The sequence below is a fragment of the Physella acuta genome, unplaced genomic scaffold, assembly GCF_028476545.2.
Source record: "Physella acuta isolate Inbredline_101_S28 unplaced genomic scaffold, ASM2847654v3 ptg000257l, whole genome shotgun sequence".
Lineage (NCBI taxonomy): Eukaryota > Metazoa > Mollusca > Gastropoda > Physidae > Physella > Physella acuta.
The window spans coordinates 784,116-806,072 of record NW_026731776.1 but is presented as its reverse complement, the minus strand read 5'-3'; the positions used below and the strand labels follow the sequence as shown (position 1 = coordinate 806,072).

The 21,957-nt window shown below is 43.5% G+C and overlaps 1 protein-coding gene across 9 annotated transcripts in view; it reads right to left on the bottom strand.

The window, feature by feature from the left end:
- The window catches only part of LOC131938783 (Kv channel-interacting protein 4), a 197,698-nt gene that overhangs the window by 41,701 nt on the left and 134,040 nt on the right, over positions 1-21,957 (bottom strand). For 2 of the 9 annotated variants that reach the window (XM_059296966.1, XM_059296968.1), the window contains exon 1: positions 18,327-18,580. The exons of 4 other annotated variants lie outside the window; for them this stretch is intronic. Coding sequence is in view for 1 of the 5 variants with exons in the window: in XM_059296964.1 (XP_059152947.1) it covers positions 1,017-1,107 (91 nt within the window). In the remaining 4 variants the exon portion in view is untranslated. Of the gene's footprint in view, positions 1-1,016; positions 1,139-18,326; positions 18,581-21,957 lie in introns of those variants that run through there. 3 more of the 9 variants (XM_059296967.1, XM_059296969.1, XM_059296964.1) reach the window with 2 other exon arrangements.

Here is a 21,957-nt window from a genome sequence, read left to right as displayed (position 1 = left end):
AGAGAGAGAGAGAGGGAGAGAGAGATAAAACACATAATAGGTTTAATGTTATATAACACAATTGTTGTCTCAATTACATGGTCAAAGATTCTCTGAATTAGATGGCCAAATTATGTTTACATTAGATGGCCAAATTATGTCTACATTAGATGGCCAAATTTAGTCTACATTAGATGGCCAAATTTAGTCTACGTTAGATGGCCAAAGTTGACAACTTTAAAGATCTTGATAGATAGATCTATCCCCTTAAAGTTGTCAACTTGAAAGATAGATCTAATCATTTTCAAGGTTGGTAAGAAAGACTTAAGATGCATTTATTAAAGCAAAGGGTGATACACATTTGGAAATTAAACATTTGACGCGGTAAATATTTGGCAAAGTAAACATTTGATGCGGTAAATATTTGGCAAAGTAAACATTTGATGCGGTAAATATTGGGCAAAGTAAACATTTAATGCGGTAAATATTTGGCAAAGTAAATATTTGATGAGGTAAACATTGCTAAAAAAGAACATTTAACAAAGTAAACATAGCATGACGCAGTAAACGTTAGGTAAAGTAAACAGTTCGCACGGTAAACTTTAGGTAAAGTAGACATTGAACGCAGTAAAAATTAAACACAGTAAACATTGATCGCAGTAAACTTTGAACACAATAAACATTGAACACAGTAAACATTGAACACAGTAAACATTAAACACAGTAAACATTGAACACAGTAAACATTGAACGCAGTAAACATTGAACGCAGTAAACATTGAACGCAGTAAACATTGAACGCAGTAAACATTGAACGCAGTAAACATTGAACGCAGTAAACATTGAACGCAGTAAACATTGAACGCAGTAAACATTTGACGCGATGGACTGAACCAGCCAGCGAGTTGCGACGTGAGACCTGCTCACCGTTATTGATGGCGGGCTTAAAAACGTCACCCCGGGGGTGGGGCCTCAAGTACCCGTCCCACCTGCCAGGGTGTGCTACCTAAATGGGGTGGGGAACGAATCCAACTTACCCCGTGGCTTCTGATGTGCATGAACTTTGAACCCGTGAAACGAGGACATACGCCGGAAAAACGAGGCTGACATTGAAAACATGGCAGCCATGTTGGTTGCGGGTCGTCTGTCACACAGCCGACACGGCAACAGATGGTCAGCTGCTACACAGGTGGGTTACACAGGTGGGTTACACAGGTGGGTTACACAGGTGATGTATAGAGGGGCTAGTACACAGAGAGGTCGGTTAAAGTGGTGGATTAGTGGGCTAAGGGTATAAGAGTCAGGGGCATGCCGTGATATAAGAGTCACAGGGCATGCCGTGATATAAGAGTCACAAGGCCTGCTGTGATATAAGTCACAGGGCATGCCGTGATATAAGTCACAGGGCATGCCGTGATATAAGAGTCACAGGGCCTGCTGTGATATAAGAGTCACAAGGCCTGCTATGATATAAGAGTCACAGGGCATGCCCTGATATAAGAGTCACAGGGCCTGCTATGATATAAGAGTCACAAGGCCTGCTGTGATATACGAGTCACAGGGCATGCCGTGATATAAGAGTCACAGGGCATTTCGTGATATAAGAGTCACAGGGCATGTCGTGATATAAGTCACAGGGCATGCCGTGATATAAGTCACAGGGCATGTCGTGATATAATAGTTACAGGGCATGCCGTGATATAAGTCACAGGGCATGCCGTGATATAAGAGTCACAGGGCATGCCGTGATATAAGAGTCACAGGGCATGCCGTGATATAAGTCACAGGGCATGCCGTGATATAAGAGTCACAGGGCATGCCGTGATATAAGTCACAGGGCATGCCGTGATATAAGAGTCACAGGGCATGCCGTGATATAAGAGTCACAGGGCATGCCGTGATATAAGAGTCACAAGGCATGCCGTGATATAAGAGTCACAGGGCCTGCTGTAATATAAGAGTCACAAGGCATGCCGTGATATAAGAGTCACAGGGCATGCCGTGATATAAGAGTCACATGGCATGTCGTGATATAAGAGTCACAGGGCTTGCCGTGATATAAGAGTCACATGGCATGTCGTGATATAAGAGTCACAGGGCTTGCCGTGATATAAGAGTCACAGGGCTTGCCGTGATATAAGAGTCACAGGGCATGCCGTGATATAAGTCACAGGGCTTGCCGTGATATAAGAGTCACAGGGCCTGCCGTGATATAAGAGTCACAGTTACAAAGACACGGTGACACAATTCACTAATGGCACGGTGATATAGGAATCATAAGGGGCAGGGTAAATAAGATACAAGAGTTACAAAGCCACTTTAATTTTGAAATAAGTCATAAGGACAGGCTGACACAAGAGTCACAGAATGTCTCACCAAAATGTTGTGTCACCACTAGCCGTCAACTAACACAGCGCAGTGTGTCACCACCCACGCGCGTGGAACCCACACACAGCAGAAAATATTTTGTTTGTAAACAAAAAGGGAAGCAACTCTGGGCCGGCGGGTCGATAACTGAGTGATTACACCAAACATTACGTCCCCGTAATTAAGGTACACGGCTCCCATGGGAGGTTCTTAGTGCAATTAAATTACGCTGATCAAATGACCCTACCCAAATGACCCTTACCAAATGACCCAAGTGAAATGACCCAAAACTGTAATCGTTGGTGGATGTGTCTTCTCGTCCCACATCGCATATATTATGTCATTTGTTGTTAAATAATGTCATATGTCATTTGACGTTATCTAATGACAGAGCGTGTCATTTGTGTTATCTAATGCCATATGTCATTTGACGTTATCTAATGGCAATCGTATCATTTACGGTCATCTGATGTCATCTCATCTTACCAATAGCTAGTTCCAAGGGAGGTAATGTTAAGCTGCTAATATCAAGGGGAGAGAACCGAGTTTTCTTGTCTCACCATTTGTTGGTGTTTCAGTGTCCAACACACACACACACACACACAGTGTCCAACACACACACAGTGTCCAACACACACACAGTGTCCAACACACAGTGTCCAACACACACACACAGTGTCCAACACACAGTGTCCAACACACACACACAGTGTCCAACACACACAGTGTCCAACACACACAGTGTCCAACACACACACACACACACATTGTCCAACACACACATTGTCCAACACACACAGTGTCCAACACACAGTGTCCAACACACAAACAGGCGCATCACTTGCTGTAGGCGGTGGTGCTAGCCGGGGGGGGGGGGTGGAGGGGGGCATCGTAGAGAAAAAAAAAGTCGCAGGAAAAAAGTCGCAGATGTGTATTTGCATGGAATTGGTTAATACTTTTATATATTAGGTATTCAGAAAATGCAAGTCAACATGCCATTAATTAAATGCAATGTAAATATTTCAGATATATGTGCGTAGGTTGTATTCAAATGGTAATATTTCTGACACACGTACAAATATTTATTCTGAATTAAGTTTAAATTCCGTTTTACAAATAACATAATAGAATGCGATAGAATGTTCCAACCTACACAGTTTTCATCGTATAGAAAACTTTGAATTGGGATAAAATGGGAAGAAGACATTGGTCTAATATGATTGCTATCGTCAGATAATTGCTACAATAGTTCAACCACCGTTACTGCCCACATTTATCACATTCATTACACAACAAAGCACAATATGATTAAGACAAAAACCGACATGGTACAAAGGCTGTCATTGACACAATCCTCGACAATACACAATGTGGACGGGCAAATCCGACCGAGAAAAGAACGACGGCAATAAAAAAACATACAAAAAAGAATGCTTTGCCTATATTTTTTTTAAATTGAATTTTTCTATGGGGTATTTAAATAAACATGTAACAAAATGTGAGCCTGCTGTAAAAATTATATTATAGTATTCGTATTTATAAAGAAGATGAAGGTAGAATCATTATTGTTTTAATAACATGATGATAACAATGTTATCAACACTTTGATGACAACAATGTTAACAACAACGTGATGACGACGATGTTAAGGACAATGTGACGACGACGGCCTGCCTACATCTAACACATACACATGAGGCTGTGGGTGAACAGGGAGGCGGGAAGAAGAGGTCAATATAAACCTGCCGTGTGTGGGGGGGGGGGGGGGGGGGGGGGGAGGGGGCAACAAGTTTGCATAGATTGTGCCAGCTGTCGTCAGGCTAATTGACAGAGTGAGTTGTATAACGCGTGTTTTGACCTGATATCTTTCTATATCTGCTGCTCATCTTGTCAACCTTCCATACTTGTCCACCTTCCATACTTGTCAACCTTTCATGCTTGTCAACCTTTCATACTTGTCAACCTTTCATACTTGTCCACCTTCTATACTTGTCCACCTTCTATACGTGTCCACCTTCTATACGTGTCCACCTTTCATACTTGTCCACCTTCCACACTTGTTCACCTTCCACACTTGTCTACCTTCCACACTTGTTCACCTTTTATACTTGTCTACCTTCCATACTTGTCCACCTTTTATACTTGTCTACCTTCCATACTTGTCTACCTTCCATACTTGTCTACCTTCCATACTTGTCTACCTTCCATACTTGTATACCTTTCATGCTTGGACCCCCTATCCAGAGTTTCTTCCAGGCATCTCTTCGGGGGGGGCAAAGCCCCCCCCCCCCCCCGAAATTTTTTTACCGCCCCCCCCCCCCCCCGAACGATATGAAATTTATATAATTTATATAGAAAATATATACTTTTAACAGTGTCCGCCCCCCGAAGAAAGTTTACCGCCCCCCCCCCCCCCGAAGATTTCAAGTGCCCCCCCCCCCCCCGGAGAAAAAAGTCTGGAAGAAACAGTGCCCCTATTTGACAGATCACCCCGTCAAATGTAGACAACTGACCACAGGTCAACACGACAAAGTGTCGACTACATTTAAAATTTCTTCACTGAGAAAAAGTTTGGTCTAGAGATACACACCAATACAACGTGATAAAACCACTACCTAGGGAGATATACAACAGTACCAGGTTGTAAAACTACTACAGACCTACGGAGATATACACCAATGCATCGTTGTATAACTACTACAGGATTACAGAGATCAATACGTTACAAAAATACTACAGACTTATTAAGATATATACAAACATAAGTTAAAAAACTACAACAGACCTACGGAGATATACACTAACACAGCAAAAGATATCTGGATGCTCTACTTAGTCTACTTTGTCTACTTAGTCTGCTTATCTAGTTATGACGTACACATTCTCTACACCCACGCCATATTTTTAGCTCAAGCTCCGGAAGTCATCGCCCCCCCCCCACCCCACCTACCATCAGTTCACCAGCCATCAATTAAACATCACCCACCGGATGTGGAACTCTCCAACTTTAGCACAGCGTAATTCTGTCCCTTCATCTTCCCACAACACATTTTTTTTACTGCTGCTTTTTGCCGTCTTGTAGCAGTGGGGGTGGAAACGGTGGAGGGTGGGGTGGTGAAATAAGAAGGGTAGGGGTGATGGATGGTCTAAGATATTAGACCATCGTTTCTACACACGATACGGCTATAGAGGGGCGCCGTGGCTTAGAGTTAGAGCTAGACTGCTAACCTGAAAATTTTAAGTTCGAAGCGGGTTCAAATCAGTAGAACGTCCTTGAGTCCACCCAGCTCTGATGGGTACCTAACTCAGGTTAGGGAAAGTAAAGGCGGCTGTGCATAGTGTTGACCACAGTATCCTCCTATATGCCGAGGTTATTCAAACAGATGAACTCTACTTTATCTACTCTTTGTGTCTTGGGCAGAAATGGGGGAAAATGATGATGTGGCTATAGAACAATAAATGACAAATCTACCCACAACTTTTATATGAACCTGATTTATTTTCGTGAGTTTATCGACGACTTTTACATAAACCAGTTTTATTTTAGGGAGTTTATCGACATTCTAGCGGCGATGCCAGTCGAAAGACAGACGACAAAATAATTTGTTTTGATAGATTCTCAGTTTCCTCTAGGTCGGTTACTAAAGTTACTATTTGATGGGAAAATGGAATAAGTTATTTTTAAATCTATGTTTTTAAATACTCTCATACCGCGTTGTTTCCATAAAGGTTTATGCTTGTGGTACTTTTAAAACAAAATAATTTGACACTAGGCTATCAATATAAGAAACTAAAGAGATTAAAAAATCCACAAAAAACAAAACGCGGTAACTCATATAGAGAAAAATTTGAGGGGGGTGGGGTGCAAATCGAAAGTTTGAGGGGGGGGGGGGGCAAATCGAAAACTGAAAGTTTGTCCCGGGAAGGGTCGCTACGCCTCTAGGGGGTGACACCATTAAGTGCCACACCGGGTGATACCCGACCTCGCTACGCCACTGATTCGTTGTATATTAAAATATTATTATTATATTTACAACACTTGCAGGATTTTAAAAGTACTGTTTAGTAAATAAATATTTTTTGATATGCTACAAACAAATACAGAAAAGTAAATGCAATAAAATTCAAAGACCTATTTTATCGGAGAAGTTATAGCATCCTTCAATAAGATCCCCTAAAATATTAGGAGTTCCTTCAATAAGATCCCATCAAATATTAGGAGTTACTTCAATAAGATCCCATCAAATATTAGGAGTTACTTCAATAAGATCCCCTCAAATATTAGGAGTTATTTCAATAAGATCACCTAAAATATTAGGAGTTACTTCAATAAGATCCCCTCAAATATTAGGAGTTCCTTCAATAAGATCCCCTAAAATATTAGGAGTTCCTTCAATAAGCTCCCCTAAAATATTAGGAGTTCCTTCAATAAGATCCCCTCAAATATTAGGAGTTACTTCAATAAGATCACCTAAAATATTAGGAGTTCCTTCAATAAGATCCCCTCAAATATTAGGAGTTACTTCAATAAGCTCCCCTAAAATATTAGGAGTTCCTTCAATAAGATCCCCTCAAATATTAGGAGTTCCTTCAATAAGATCCCCTCAAATATTAGGAGTTCCTTCAATAAGATCACCTAAAATATTAGGAGTTCCTTCAATAAGATCACCTAAAATATTAGGAGTTCCTTCAATAAGATCACCTAAAATATTAGGAGTTCCTTCAATAAGATCACCTAAAATATTAGGAGTTCCTTCAATAAGATCACCTAAAATATTAGGAGTTCCTTCAATAAGATCACCTAAAATATTAGGAGTTCCTTCAATAAGCTCCCCTAAAATATTAGGAGTTCCTTCAATAAGATCCCCTAAAATATTAGGAGTTCCTTCAATAAGATCCCCTCAAATATTAGGAGTTCCTTCAATAAGATCCCCTCAAATATTAGGAGTTCCTTCAATAAGATCACCTAAAATATTAGGAGTTCCTTCAATAAGATCACCTAAAATATTAGGAGTTCCTTCAATAAGATCCCCTCAAATATTAGGAGTTCCTTCAATAAGATCCCCTCAAATATTAGGAGTTCCTTCAATAAGATCACCTAAAATATTAGGAGTTCCTTCAATAAGATCACCTAAAATATTAGGAGTTCCTTCAATAAGATCCCCTCAAATATTAGGAGTTATTTCAATAAGATCACCTAAAATATTAGGAGTTACTTCAATAAGATCCCCTCAAATATTAGGAGTTCCTTCAATAAGATCCCCTAAAATATTAGGAGTTCCTTCAATAAGCTCCCCTAAAATATTAGGAGTTCCTTCAATAAGATCCCCTCAAATATTAGGAGTTACTTCAATAAGATCACCTAAAATATTAGGAGTTCCTTCAATAAGATCCCCTCAAATATTAGGAGTTACTTCAATAAGCTCCCCTAAAATATTAGGAGTTCCTTCAATAAGATCCCCTCAAATATTAGGAGTTCCTTCAATAAGATCCCCTCAAATATTAGGAGTTCCTTCAATAAGATCCCCTAAAATATTAGGAGTTCCTTCAATAAGATCCTCTCAAATATTAGGAGTTACTTCAATAAGATCCCCTCAAATATTAGGAGTTCCTTCAATAAGATCCCCTAAAATATTAGGAGTTCCTTCAATAAGATCCCCTAAAATATTAGGAGTTACTTCAATAAGATCCCTTCAAATATTAGGAGTTACTTCAATAAGATCCCCTCAAATATTAGGAGTTCCTTCATTCAACGCGGACAAGTCAGACACAATAAGCCAATTATTTTATAGGATTTTACATCATGTTGTTTACCATAGCCACAGAAAGTTCGTGACGTAAAAAAATGAAAGTAGAAAATATCTTATGTTTATAGTTCTTAGTCTAGAGTCAGCCCGGGGGAGGGGGGGGTGGGGGTTAAATGTCAAACAATATATAACCTTCTGACATAAGGTTAATGATTCATTAATGTGTCATTTGATACATGAACCTTATGTCATACAGTGATTCACTGATGATGTGTGTGATGTTGTCTATATGCTACACGGGCTGTTGTCTATATGCTATATGTGATGTTGTCTATATGCTACATGTGATGTTGTCTGTGAACTACTTGTGATTTTGTCTATATGCCACATATAATGTTACATATGCTACATGTGATGTTGTCTGTATGCTACATGTGATGTTGTCTGTATGCTACATGTGATGTTGTCTGTATACTACATGCGATGTTGTCTATATGCTACATGTGATGTTGTCTATATGATACATGTGATGTTGTCTATATGCTACATGTGATGTTGTCTGTATGCTACATGTGATGTTGTCTATATGCTACATGTGATGTTGTCTATATGCTACATGTGATGATGTCTATATGCTACATGTGATGTTGTCTATATGCTACATGTGATGTTGTCTATATGCTACATGTGATGTTGTCTATATGCTACATGTGATGTTGTCTATATGCTACATGTGATGTTCTATATGCTACATGTGATGTTGTCTATATGCTACATGTGATGTTGTCTATATGCTACATGTGATGTTGTCTATATGCTACATGTGATGTTCTATATGCTACATGGGCTGTTGTCTATATGCTACATGTGATGTTGTCTATATGCTACATGTGATGTTGTCTATATGCTAAATGTGATGTTACATATGCTACATGTGATGTTGTCTATATGCTACATGTGATGTTGTCTATATGCTACATGTGATGTTGTCTATATGCTACATGTGATGTTGTCTATATGCTACATGTGATGTTGTCTGTATGCTACATGTGATGCTGTCTATATGCTACATGTGATGTTGTCTATATGCTACATGTGATGTTGTCTATATGCTACATGTGATGTTGTCTATATGCAACATGCGATGTTGTCTATATGCTAAATGTGATGTTGTCTATATGCAACATGTGATGTTGTCTATATGCTAAATGTGATGTTACACATGCTACATGTGATGTTGTCTGTGAACTACTTGTGATTTTGTCTATATGCCACATAAGATGTTACATATGCTACATGTCATGTTACATATGCTACATGTGCTGTTGTCTATGTGCTACCTGTACTGTTATCAATGTGCTACCTGTAATGTCATCAATGTACTACCTGTAATGTTAACAATGTGCTACCTGTAATGTATCTCTACGATGTTGTCTATGGGGTACGTGTAATGTTATCAATGTGCTACCTATAATGTTATCAATTTTCTACCTGTAATGTATATCTACGATGTTGTCTATGGGCTACCTGTACTGTTATCAATGTGCTACCTGTAATGTTATCAATGTGCTACCTGTAATGTATCTCTAAGATGTTGTCTAGCCGGCCGTAATTTGCATCTAAAACCGGAAGTGACCCAGAATAAAAACTCTAAGAAACACGAGCGTCGGGTCGGCAATTTAATCCGGCTTGTTATAATCAATAAGACCGGACGTCCGGCTTGTTTTGATCAATAAGACCGGATGGCAGCCTAAAAAACAGAGGGTAGCCTGATAACACTGTGCTACATCTTTAGTCTAGCTGGTAGCAAACATTGTGCTACATCTTTAGGGTAGTGGGTAGCAACATTTGTGCTACATCTTTAGGCTAAAGTGTAGCAAACATTGTGCTACATCTTTAGGGTAGTGGGTAGCAAACGTGTGCTACATCTTTAGGGTAGTGGGTAGCAAACGTGTGCTACATCTTTAGTCTAGCTGGTAGCAAACATTGAGCTACATCTTTAGGCTAGCGGGTAGCAGACGTGTGCTACACCTTTAGGCTAGCGGGTAGCAAACATTGTGCTACATCTTTAGGCTAGCGGGTAGCAAAGATTGTGCTACACCTTTAGTCTAGCGGGTAGCAGACGTGTGCTACACCTTTAGGCTAGAGTGTAGCAAACATTGTGCTTGTGATCACCCAAAGGACTTGGTGGCTATGACAGATTGATCTCCCCTGAAAACGGCCATCTTGATTTCAATTAGCCATCAACGATCTTTCTGGGTTTTTTTTTTGGTCAAAATCTCAGGCCAACATTTGAAAACATTTTTAACTTGTATGAAAACCTTAGGCCAACATTTCAAAACATTTTTAACTTGTATGAAAACCTTAGGCCAACATTTCAAAATTTTTTTAACTTGTATGAAAACCTTAGGCCAACATTTCAAAACATTTTTAACTTGTATGAAAACCTTAGGCCAACATTTCAAAACATTTTTAACTTGTATGAAACTTTAGGCCAACATTTCAAAACATTTTCAACTTGTATGAAAACCTTAGGCCAACATTTCAAAACATTTTAACTTGTATGAAAACCTTAGGCCATCATTTGAAAACATTTTTAACTTGTATGAAAACCTTAGGCCAACATTTCAAAACATTTTTAACTTGTATGAAAACTTTAGGCCAACATTTCAAAACATTTTTAACTTGTATGAAAACCTTAGGCCAACATTTCAAAACATTTTTAACTTGTATGAAAATTTTAGGCCAACATTTCAAAACATTTTTAACTTGTATGAAAACTTTAGGCCAACATTTCAAAACATTTTTAACTTGTATGAAAACCTTAGGCCAACATTTCAAAACATTTTTAACTTGTATGAAAATTTTAGGCCAACATTTCAAAACATTTTAACTTGTATGAAAACCTCAGGCCAACATTTCAAAACATTTTTAACTTGTATGAAAACCTTAGGCCAACATTTCAAAACATTTTTAACTTGTATGAAAACTTTAGGCCAACATTTCAAAACATTTTAACTTGTATGAAAACCTCAGGCCAACATTTCAAAACATTTTTAACTTGTATGAAAACCTTAGGCCAACATTTCAAAACATTTTTAACTTGCATGAAACTTTAGGCCAACATCTGAAAACAACTTGAGGCCAACTAGATTGAGTGAGTGAGACAAAGAGAGTCCAACAGAGATGAGTAGAGAACCTCGGTGACGTCACACAGGTATCGCGTGAAGCTAGCACGTGACTGGGAATGCTGGGCAATAAAGGGAAGCTACTCATGTTCAAAGTTTTAGAAAATCTGAAACAGTTTTTTTTTTAAGTCACTCACATTAAAAGAGTTGAGGATACAAAGAGCAGCTAGGGAGGGGAAACATAGGGAGGTGGGGAGGGATAACATAGGGAGGTGGGGAGGGACTACGTAGGGAGGTGGGGAGGGATAGCATAGGGAGGTGGGGAGGGACTACGTAGGGAGGTGGGGAGGGACTACGTTGGGAGGGACTGGTGTAGCAGACAGGAATGGCTGGCTGCACATGCTACAACATCAGATGTAAGCAAGGATTTGTGCTGATGTAAGTGTAATTTGTGTAGGTGTAGTTTGTTTAGTTTCAAGTGTTAGATTTGCGAAGGTGTAAGTGTGGCTGTGCTGTTGTAAGTGTGGCTGTGCTGGTGTAAGTGTGGCTGTGTAAGTGTGGCTGTGTAAGTGTGGCTGTGCTGGGCTGGTGTAAGTGTGGCTGTACAGTTGTAAGTGTGTCTGTGCTTGTGTAAGTGTGGCTGTGGTGATGAAGTGTGGCTGTGCTGGTGTAAGTGTGGCTGTGCTGGGCTGGTGTAAGTGTGGCTGTGCTGGTGTAAGTGTGGCTGTGTTAGTGTGGCTGTGTAAGTGTGGCTGTACAGGTGTAAGTGTGTCTGTGCTTGTGTAAGTGTGGCTGTACAGGTGTAAGTGTGGCTGTGCTGGTGTAAGTGTGGCTGTGGTGATGAAGTGTGGCTGTGCTGGTGTAAGTGTGGCTGTGGTGATGAAGTGTGGCTGTGCTGGTGTAAGTGTGGCTGTGGTGATGAAGTGTGGCTGTGCTGGTGTAAGTGTGGCTGTGGTGATGAAGTGTGGCTGTGCTGGTGTAAGTGTGGCTGTGTAAGTGTGGCTGTACAGGTGTAAGTGTGGCTGAACAGGTGTAAGTGTGGCTGTGCTGTTGTAAGTGTGGCTGCGCTGGTGTAAGTGTGGCTGTGGTGGTGTAAGTGTGGTTGACCAGGTGTAAGTGTGGCTGTGTAAGTGTGGCTGTGTTAGTGTGGCTGTGTAAGTGTGGCTGTGCTGGTGTAAGTGTGGGTGTGCTGGTGTAAGTGTGGCTGTACAGGTGTAAGTGTGGCTGTGCTGGTGTAAGTGTGGCCGTACTTGTGGTTTGTGCAGGTGCAGGCAGTACGTGGATATAAATTTCTCCAGACGAACAACTGCTGACGTAATGGCCAGGTAAACAAATGAGGGGAGATAATTCCAATGTTTACCTCTGACTCACAGACTGAAAAAACAATTTAAAATGGTTTACTGCCGCAGTTCACACATGCCTGACGTTTTTCTGCCCCCCCCCCCCTTTTCACACCACACCACACCACGCACAACAACTTGTTTACTTCCAGTGTGCACCTCTGTACCTTATCCACAACCCACTACATCAACATCCACAACCCACTACATCACCATCCACAACCCACTACATCACCATCCACAACCAACATCCCACAACCCAACCACCTCACCACCTGACACCCACACGCGAGTACCCCCAATCTAGAGTTTGCGTGACGTCATCTTTTAGTGTATGTTTCCATCAGTGCCCCACCCCCACCCCCAATGATTGTGACAGTAGGTAAACATCGGCCTGCTTTTACCCAGCATGACGTCACTCGGTCTGGTTCGAACTATCTGCTGCTAGCCTAACATAGAACAGAACAGTCTATCGTCGTCTAGTGAGTTAAAGATGTAATTCAACCTCCAATTCTAAAATTAAAATTCTAGGACCAACTCATACATGGACTTGTAGATAGGAACATCTGCCATCGAAGTCCACGGAACCTGTACAGAACTTGTACAAAACTTGTAGGGAACATGTAGGGAACTGTCGCACGGAACTTGTAAAAAAATTGTACAGAACATGTAGGGAACTGTCGCACGGAACATGTACAGAACATGTAGGGAACTGTCGCACGGAACTTGTACAGAACATGTAGGGAACTGTCGCACGGAACATGTACAGAACATGTAGGGAACTGTCGCACGGAACTTGTACAGAACATGTAGGGAACTGTCGCACGGAACTTGTACAGAACATGTAGGGAACATGTAGGGAACTTTCGCTCGGAACTTGTACAGAACATGTAGGGAACTGTCGCACGGAACTTGTACAGAACATGTAGGGAACTGTCGCTCGGAACTTGTACAGAACATGTAGGGAACTGTCGCACGGAACTTGTACAGAACATGTAGGGAATTGTCGCACGGAACTTGTACAGAACATGTAGGGAACATGTAGGGAACTGTCGCACGGAACATGTACAGAACATGTAGGGAACTGTCGCACGGAACTTGTACAGAACAAGTAGGGAACTGTCGCACGGAACTTGTACAGAACAAGTAGGGAACTGTCGCACGGAACTTGTACAGAACATGTAGGGAACATGTAGGGAACTTTCGCTCGGAACTTGTACAGAACATGTAGGAAACTGTCGCACGGAACTTGTACAGAACATGTAGGGAACTGTCGCACGGAACTTGTACAGAGCATGTAGGGAACTGTCGCACGGAACTTGTACAGAACATGTAGGGAACATGTAGGGAACTTTCGCACGGAACATGTACAGAACATGTAGGGAACTGTCTCACAGAACTTGTACAGAACATGTAGGGAACTGTCGCACGGAACTTGTACAGAACATGTAGGAAACTGTCGCACGGAACTTGTACAGAACATGTAGGGAACTTTCGCACGGAACTTGTACGGAACATGTAGGGAACTGTCACACGGAACTTGTACAGAACATGTAGGGAACTGTCGTACGGAACTTGTACAGAACATGTAGGGAACTGTCTCACAGAACTTGTACAGAACATGTAGGGAACTGTCGCACGGAACTTGTACAGAACATGTAGGGAACTGTCGTACGGAACTTGTACAGAACATGTAGGGAACATGTAGGGAACTTTCGCTCGGAACTTGTACAGAACATGTAGGGAACTGTCACACGGAACTTGTACAGAACATGTAGGGAACTGTCGTACGGAACTTGTACAGAACATGTAGGGAACTGTCACACGGAACTTGTACAGAACATGTAGGGAACTGTCGCACGGAACTTGTACAGAACATGTAGGGAACTGTCACACGGAACTTGTACAGAACATGTAGGGAACATGTAGGGAACTTTCGCACGGAACTTGTAAAAAAATTGTACAGAACATGTAGGGAACTGTCACACGGAACTTGTACAGAACATGTAGGGAACTGTCGCACGGAACTTGTACAGAACATGTAGGGAACTGTCACACGGAACTTGTACAGAACATGTAGGGAACATGTAGGGAACTGTCGCACGGAACTTGTAAAAAAATTGTACAGAACATGTAGGGAACTGTCGCACGGAACATGTACAGAACATGTAGGGAACTGTCGCACGGAACTTGTACAGAACATGTAGGGAACTGTCGCACGGAACATGTACAGAACATGTAGGGAACTGTCGCACGGAACTTGTACAGAACATGTAGGGAACTGTCGCACGGAACTTGTACAGAACATGTAGGGAACATGTAGGGAACTTTCGCTCGGAACTTGTACAGAACATGTAGGGAACTGTCGCACGGAACTTGTACAGAACATGTAGGGAACTGTCGCTCGGAACTTGTACAGAACATGTAGGGAACTGTCGCACGGAACTTGTACAGAACATGTAGGGAATTGTCGCACGGAACTTGTACAGAACATGTAGGGAACATGTAGGGAACTGTCGCACGGAACATGTACAGAACATGTAGGGAACTGTCGCACGGAACTTGTACAGAACAAGTAGGGAACTGTCGCACGGAACTTGTACAGAACAAGTAGGGAACTGTCGCACGGAACTTGTACAGAACATGTAGGGAACATGTAGGGAACTTTCGCTCGGAACTTGTACAGAACATGTAGGAAACTGTCGCACGGAACTTGTACAGAACATGTAGGGAACTGTCGCACGGAACTTGTACAGAGCATGTAGGGAACTGTCGCACGGAACTTGTACAGAACATGTAGGGAACATGTAGGGAACTTTCGCACGGAACATGTACAGAACATGTAGGGAACTGTCTCACAGAACTTGTACAGAACATGTAGGGAACTGTCGCACGGAACTTGTACAGAACATGTAGGAAACTGTCGCACGGAACTTGTACAGAACATGTAGGGAACTTTCGCACGGAACTTGTACGGAACATGTAGGGAACTGTCACACGGAACTTGTACAGAACATGTAGGGAACTGTCGTACGGAACTTGTACAGAACATGTAGGGAACTGTCTCACAGAACTTGTACAGAACATGTAGGGAACTGTCGCACGGAACTTGTACAGAACATGTAGGGAACTGTCGTACGGAACTTGTACAGAACATGTAGGGAACATGTAGGGAACTTTCGCTCGGAACTTGTACAGAACATGTAGGGAACTGTCACACGGAACTTGTACAGAACATGTAGGGAACTGTCGTACGGAACTTGTACAGAACATGTAGGGAACTGTCACACGGAACTTGTACAGAACATGTAGGGAACTGTCGCACGGAACTTGTACAGAACATGTAGGGAACTGTCACACGGAACTTGTACAGAACATGTAGGGAACATGTAGGGAACTTTCGCACGGAACTTGTACAGAACATGTAGGGAACTGTCGCACGGAACTTGTACAGAACATGTAGGGAACTGTCGCCCAGAACTTGTACAGAGCAGACAAGTAATTGAATATTGATTTAGCCTCGGGACGGATCAGCCGCTTCACGTGGAGTCAGGTGACCAAGTGATCTCGCTGACGTCACGGGTTAGGGTTCCGGTGGTCCCGCTAACTCGTGACGTCACAGTTTTCTTTCGACGTCGTCGTAATCCTAACTCGTCATTTACCCAGTCACATGACCAGTCACATGATCAATAAATGTGATTGATCTCATCGGCACCTGCTAGCACATTGTGTGAGTGTTTCTCTAATGAAGCATACGTGTGTGTCAGGACTTTCGTTCTGTTACAACACCAGACTCGGTGTTAGGCCGTAAAAACATGAGAAAAATGTCATTATTGGGGCATTAGCGGGCACGGGTTTAGGGTTAACCCCAAATTGTGGCTCATCTGAGTTTAACGAGGGAGTTTTGTCAAGGGGGATCTAACATTTGATCTGATACGGTACATGAAGGTCAGGGTCAATGAGAACCATGAAGGTCAGGGTCAATAAGAAACACTCGAGGTCAGGGCCAATAAGAAACATTGAGGTCAAGGTCTATAAGAACCATGAAGGTCAGGGTCAATAAGAACCATGAAGGTCAGGGTCAATAAGAACCATGAAGGTCAGGGTCATTAAGAAACATGAAGGTCATGGTCGATGGTTGTAGTCGCAGATAAAGAAGCAGATGTTAACTAAGGCTGAATTGTCCAGTTACTTAACTGGTCAGTTCGGCTATAGCTGACCTGTTCAAATATTGACCACTGGTCAGTTCGGCTCTAACTGACCTGTACACATATTGACCACTGGTCAGTTCCCTAGCTGACCTGTACAAATATTGACCACTGGTCAGTACTATGCAATAGCCGTGTATTTAGAGTGAATCCAAAAAAACTATTTTAAACCCATGAGTACAAATTTCCCATATTTTAAGCCCACGGGGCACTATGTTGTACAAATTTCCCACGGGGCACTATGTTGTACAAATTTCCCACGGGGCACTATATTGTACAAATTTCCCACGGGGCACTATGTTGTACAAATTTCCCACGGGGCACTATATTGTACAAATTTCCCACGGGGCACTATATTGTACACATTTCCCACGGGGCACTATATTGTACAAATTTCCCATTAGGCACTATATTGTACACATTTCCCACGGGGCACTATATTGTACAAATTTCCCACGGGGCACTATATTGTACAAATTTCCCATTAGGCACTATATTGTACAAATTTCCCACGGGGCACTATATTGTACAAATTTCCCACGGGGCACTATATTGTACAAATTTCCCACGTTTTAAACCCAACTTTTATTGTTTACATATAGTTTATGACGTGACTAAACTAGTCAGACTTGAAACTATGTACAAAGTAATAGGACACAGGATATGTGGAGGACATATCATTTTGACATAATGTGACATATTCAACATGAGAGGTTCAATATTAAAGGTTCAATATAAGAGGTTCAATATGAGAGGTTCAATATTAAAGGTTCAATATAAGAGGTTCAATATGAGAGGTTCAATATAAGATGTTCAATATGAGAGGTTCAATATCAGAGGTTCAAAATCAAAGGCTCAATATGAGAGGTTCAATATGAGAGGTTTAATATAAGAGGTTCAATATAAGAGGTTCAAAATCAGAGGTTCAAAATCAAAGGTTCAATATGAGAGGTTCAATATGAAAGGTTCAATATGAGAGGTTCTTTCAGGCATCTCTTCGGAAGGGGGAGCAGAGCCCCCCAAAGAAAGTCTACCGCTCTTCCCGCCCCCCCCCCCCCCCCCCCACCCCAACGAAAAAGAATTTATATTGATAATCTATGCTTTTAACAGTGTCCGCCCCCTCGGAAATTTAAGTCCGCCCCCCCCCCCCGCCCCGAAAATATCAAGTGCACCCCCGGAGAACAAAGTCTGGAAGAAATACTGCATCAGAGGTTCAACATCAGTGTAGATGTGTCTACAGCTGTGTGTCAGACATTTAGATGTGTGAGACAGCTCACGTGTTGACCGTGTCTTAGTGCCGTAACTCAACCTGTCAGGGCAGGTGAATAAGGTACTTAACTCTAGCAGACGACTGACAGACGGCTGGTCTGACAACTCTAGCAGACGGCAGATCTGACCGGCATTTGGTATCGATTCTAGCAGAAATCGGTAACTACAGACACTGGTTGATTGATCCCCTATGTCTGTTTGTCTGTCTCATTGTCTGTCCGTCTATCTAATTATGTCTACCTATCTGTCCATGTGTCAGTCTGTCTGTTTGTTTCTCCGTCTATTCACCTGTAGTCTCCCGTCAGGTCCGCTATGAATCACACGCTGGTCCCACAAGGTTTGAACTCACACCACTTGTCATCCAGTGACACGCCGTACAATCCAATGAAAACAATCTCCCGCGATGGAGGTCAACTTTAATCCCAGAGATCCCACAGCACGTGCAGTAACACGTGACCTCTGACCCAGTTGTGCACTGCTCACCAGATGAGTTCCAGAGAAATTTGACGAGAGCGACCTGAGTGAGCAAGCTATTGACCACAGCGCCGACAGCGGCGGCGGCGCCCGCAGGTACTCACCCACAGATACGCCAACGCGAGGGGGCGGGGCGGGCGGCGAGCGGGCGACGGTCGGCGCATGCGTCAAGCAAAACTCGATCTTTAACTTTTCCACAGATTTAATGCGGCCGTGTTGTCTGGTCTTGGCGTGATCGTGTCGTCAGTCTGGTTGTCACGCAACGTGATGGTGTTGTCAGTCTGGTTGTCACGTGTTCGTGTTGTCAGTCGGGTTGTCACGTCACGTGATCGTGTTGTCCGTCTGGTCGTCACGTCACGTGATGGTGTCGTCAGTCTGGTCGTCACGTCACGTGATGGTGTCGTCAGTCTGGTTGTCACGTCACGTGATGGTGTCGTCAGTCTGGTCGTCACGTGATCGTGTTGTCGTCTGATGGTCACGTCACGTGATGGTGTTGTCGTCTGATGGTCACGTCACGTGATGGTGTTGTCTGTTCTTTCAGTTTTCTTTAAACTTCCATAGTATTTCTAGGGGGGGGGGGGGGGGGAACTTGTTAAAATATGTTAACTGTATAAATTATGTTTCTTTTTCGTCCGCGGAGGGTGTGGGGTTGGGGAAACTGTCATGCTCGGGAGCTGGGGGGGGGGGGGGGTTTCAGTGTCCAGCTCGTGGACATGTGACCTAGTTGGTCGTTCTGGTCTACGTGTGACCCACTTTACCAGCTTGGTCTACATGTGACCCAGTTTACCAGTTTGGTCTTAGTGTGACCCAATCTACTCCAGTTTCAATAAAAAGATCTTCCATTAAAAACCCTAGGAAACTATTTCATTTTATCTCGTCATTTTCCTTTAACTTCCCTCCCCCCTGACCCTGTGGCCCAGTGCCTGCCCCTGGCTCCAATATCCACCCCATCTTGCAAGATTGCCTGTAGCGCTTCACGCTAGGGTCGCTGAGCATCATTCTATTTCCTGTACGACCCGGCCACCATCTTTAAAACAAGGTCGTTAACTCTGCCCAAAACCAAGTTCTTCCCCTTCCTTGGCTAATCTCCTGCCCCACCCCCCACATTTCGTGGATTTCCAGCCAGCCAAAATTTCAGCCTGCAAACCGGAAGTAGGGTTGTAAATCAGATGACGTCAGGTGCGTCTCGCGATATCTCGCGTTGTCCCAATATGGCGGCACACGATTGGGTTGCGGCCAACTTATTCCGTTAAACCTAAACAGGTAGTTAAAACCAGCTGTTAAACCTAGACAGAGTTAAACTTATGAATCTTATAACCGCTGTTAAACTCTCTAACATTAACCATTCATCACAGACCACTGAACCCAACTATGACGTTGTAACATCAAGTTCACCCCCCCCCCCCTCCCCAATCTCCCCGCCCCACCCATCGAGAAGAAAAGAATCCAACCCCCCGGGGCCTGCCCGTCACACACAATAATGCCAGACAGTGAAGCCTGCATGCCGTCAATACATCAAGGGGTCACAGGGGTCGGGGGTCACAGGGGTCGGGGGTCACAAGCAGATGTACAGCTCCCATAAACAACAACTCTCGAGATATTAGCTGGGATAATTTTGGGATATTTACGGTAATTATCTGGATACTTCCAGTTATCAGGGATATTTAATGCTAGCGTAAATAACTGTCTGTAAAAACAAACAAATTGAATTAGTTGTTATTTAACAATTCCACTAATTGGTCATGAGTCATCTTTTAGCCTTCCCCCCTCCCCCCCCCCCGCCCCCCACACACACTTATAGAAACGTTATTCCTCCTGCACCATACCCCACACACGTATTTGCTTCTCACCCCCCCCCCCCCACACACACACACAATTTGCTGCTACGGACCCAACCCCACCCCACAGACATTTTCTGCTTCACCGTACCCCCCCCCCACACACACACATGTATTTGCAGCTCTATTGTACATCACCCAGCCATTACACCACTTGACGATTACAACACTATTCGATTACAGGCACACATATTTTAGAACGTAAGGTCTTGCTGAAATCGATTCTCTAAATATCGTTGAGCATCTCTACTGATTACAAGACAATCAAAAGATGACAGGACTTTAAAAATCTCAGGTTTACTGTGGGGTGGGAGGGGTTGGGGGGGGGGGGAGACGGTACAACAGGCAGAATGATGGGAGACAATACCAAACGTAGGGGGGGGGGGAGACGATACAACAGGCAGATGATGGGAGACAATACCAAACGTAGGGGGGGGGGGGGAGACGATACAACAGGCAGATGATGGGAGACAATACCAAACGTAGGGGGGGGGGGGGGGGAGACGATACAACAGGCAGATGATGGGAGACAATACCAAACGTAGGGGGGGGGGGGGGGGGAGACGATACAACAGGCAGATGATGGGAGACAATACCAAACGTAGGGGGGGGGGGAGACGATACAACAGGCAGAATGATGGGAGACAATACCAAACGTAGGGGGGGGGGGGGAGACGATACAACAGGCAGATGATGGGAGACAATACCAAACGTAGGGGGGGGGAGACGATACAACAGGCAGATGATGGGAGACAATACCAAACGTAGGGGGGGGGGGAGACGATACAACAGGCAGATGATGGGAGACAATACCAAACGTAGGGGGGGGGGAGACGATACAACAGGCAGATGATGGGAGACAATACCAAACGTAGGGGGGGGGAGACGATACAACAGGCAGATGATGGGAGACAATACCAAACGTAGGGGGGGGGGGGAGACGATACAACAGGCAGATGATGGGAGACAATACCAAACGTAGGGGGGGGGGAGACGATACAACAGGCAGATGATGGGAGACAATACCAAACGTAGGGGGGGGGGAGACGATACAACAGGCAGATGATGGGAGACAATACCAAACGTAGGGGGGGGGGGGGAGACGATACAACAGGCAGATGATGGGAGACAATACCAAACGTAGGGGGGGGGGGGGAGACGATACAACAGGCAGATGATGGGAGACAATACCAAACGTAGGGGGGGGGGGAGACGATACAACAGGCAGAATGATGGGAGACAATACCAAACGTAGGGGGGGGGGAGACGATACAACAGGCAGATGATGGGAGACAATACCAAACGTAGGGGGGGGGGGGGGAGACGATACAACAGGCAGATGATGGGAGACAATACCAAACGTAGGGGGGGGGAGACGATACAACAGGCAGAATGATGGGAGACAATACCAAACGTAGGGGGGGGGGAGACGATACAACAGGCAGATGATGGGAGACAATACCAAACGTAGGGGGGGGGGGGGGAGACGATACAACAGGCAGAATGATGGGAGACAATACCAAACGTAGGGGGGGGGGGGGGAGACGATACAACAGGCAGAATGATGGGAGACAATACCAAACGTAGGGGGGGGGGGGGGAGACGAT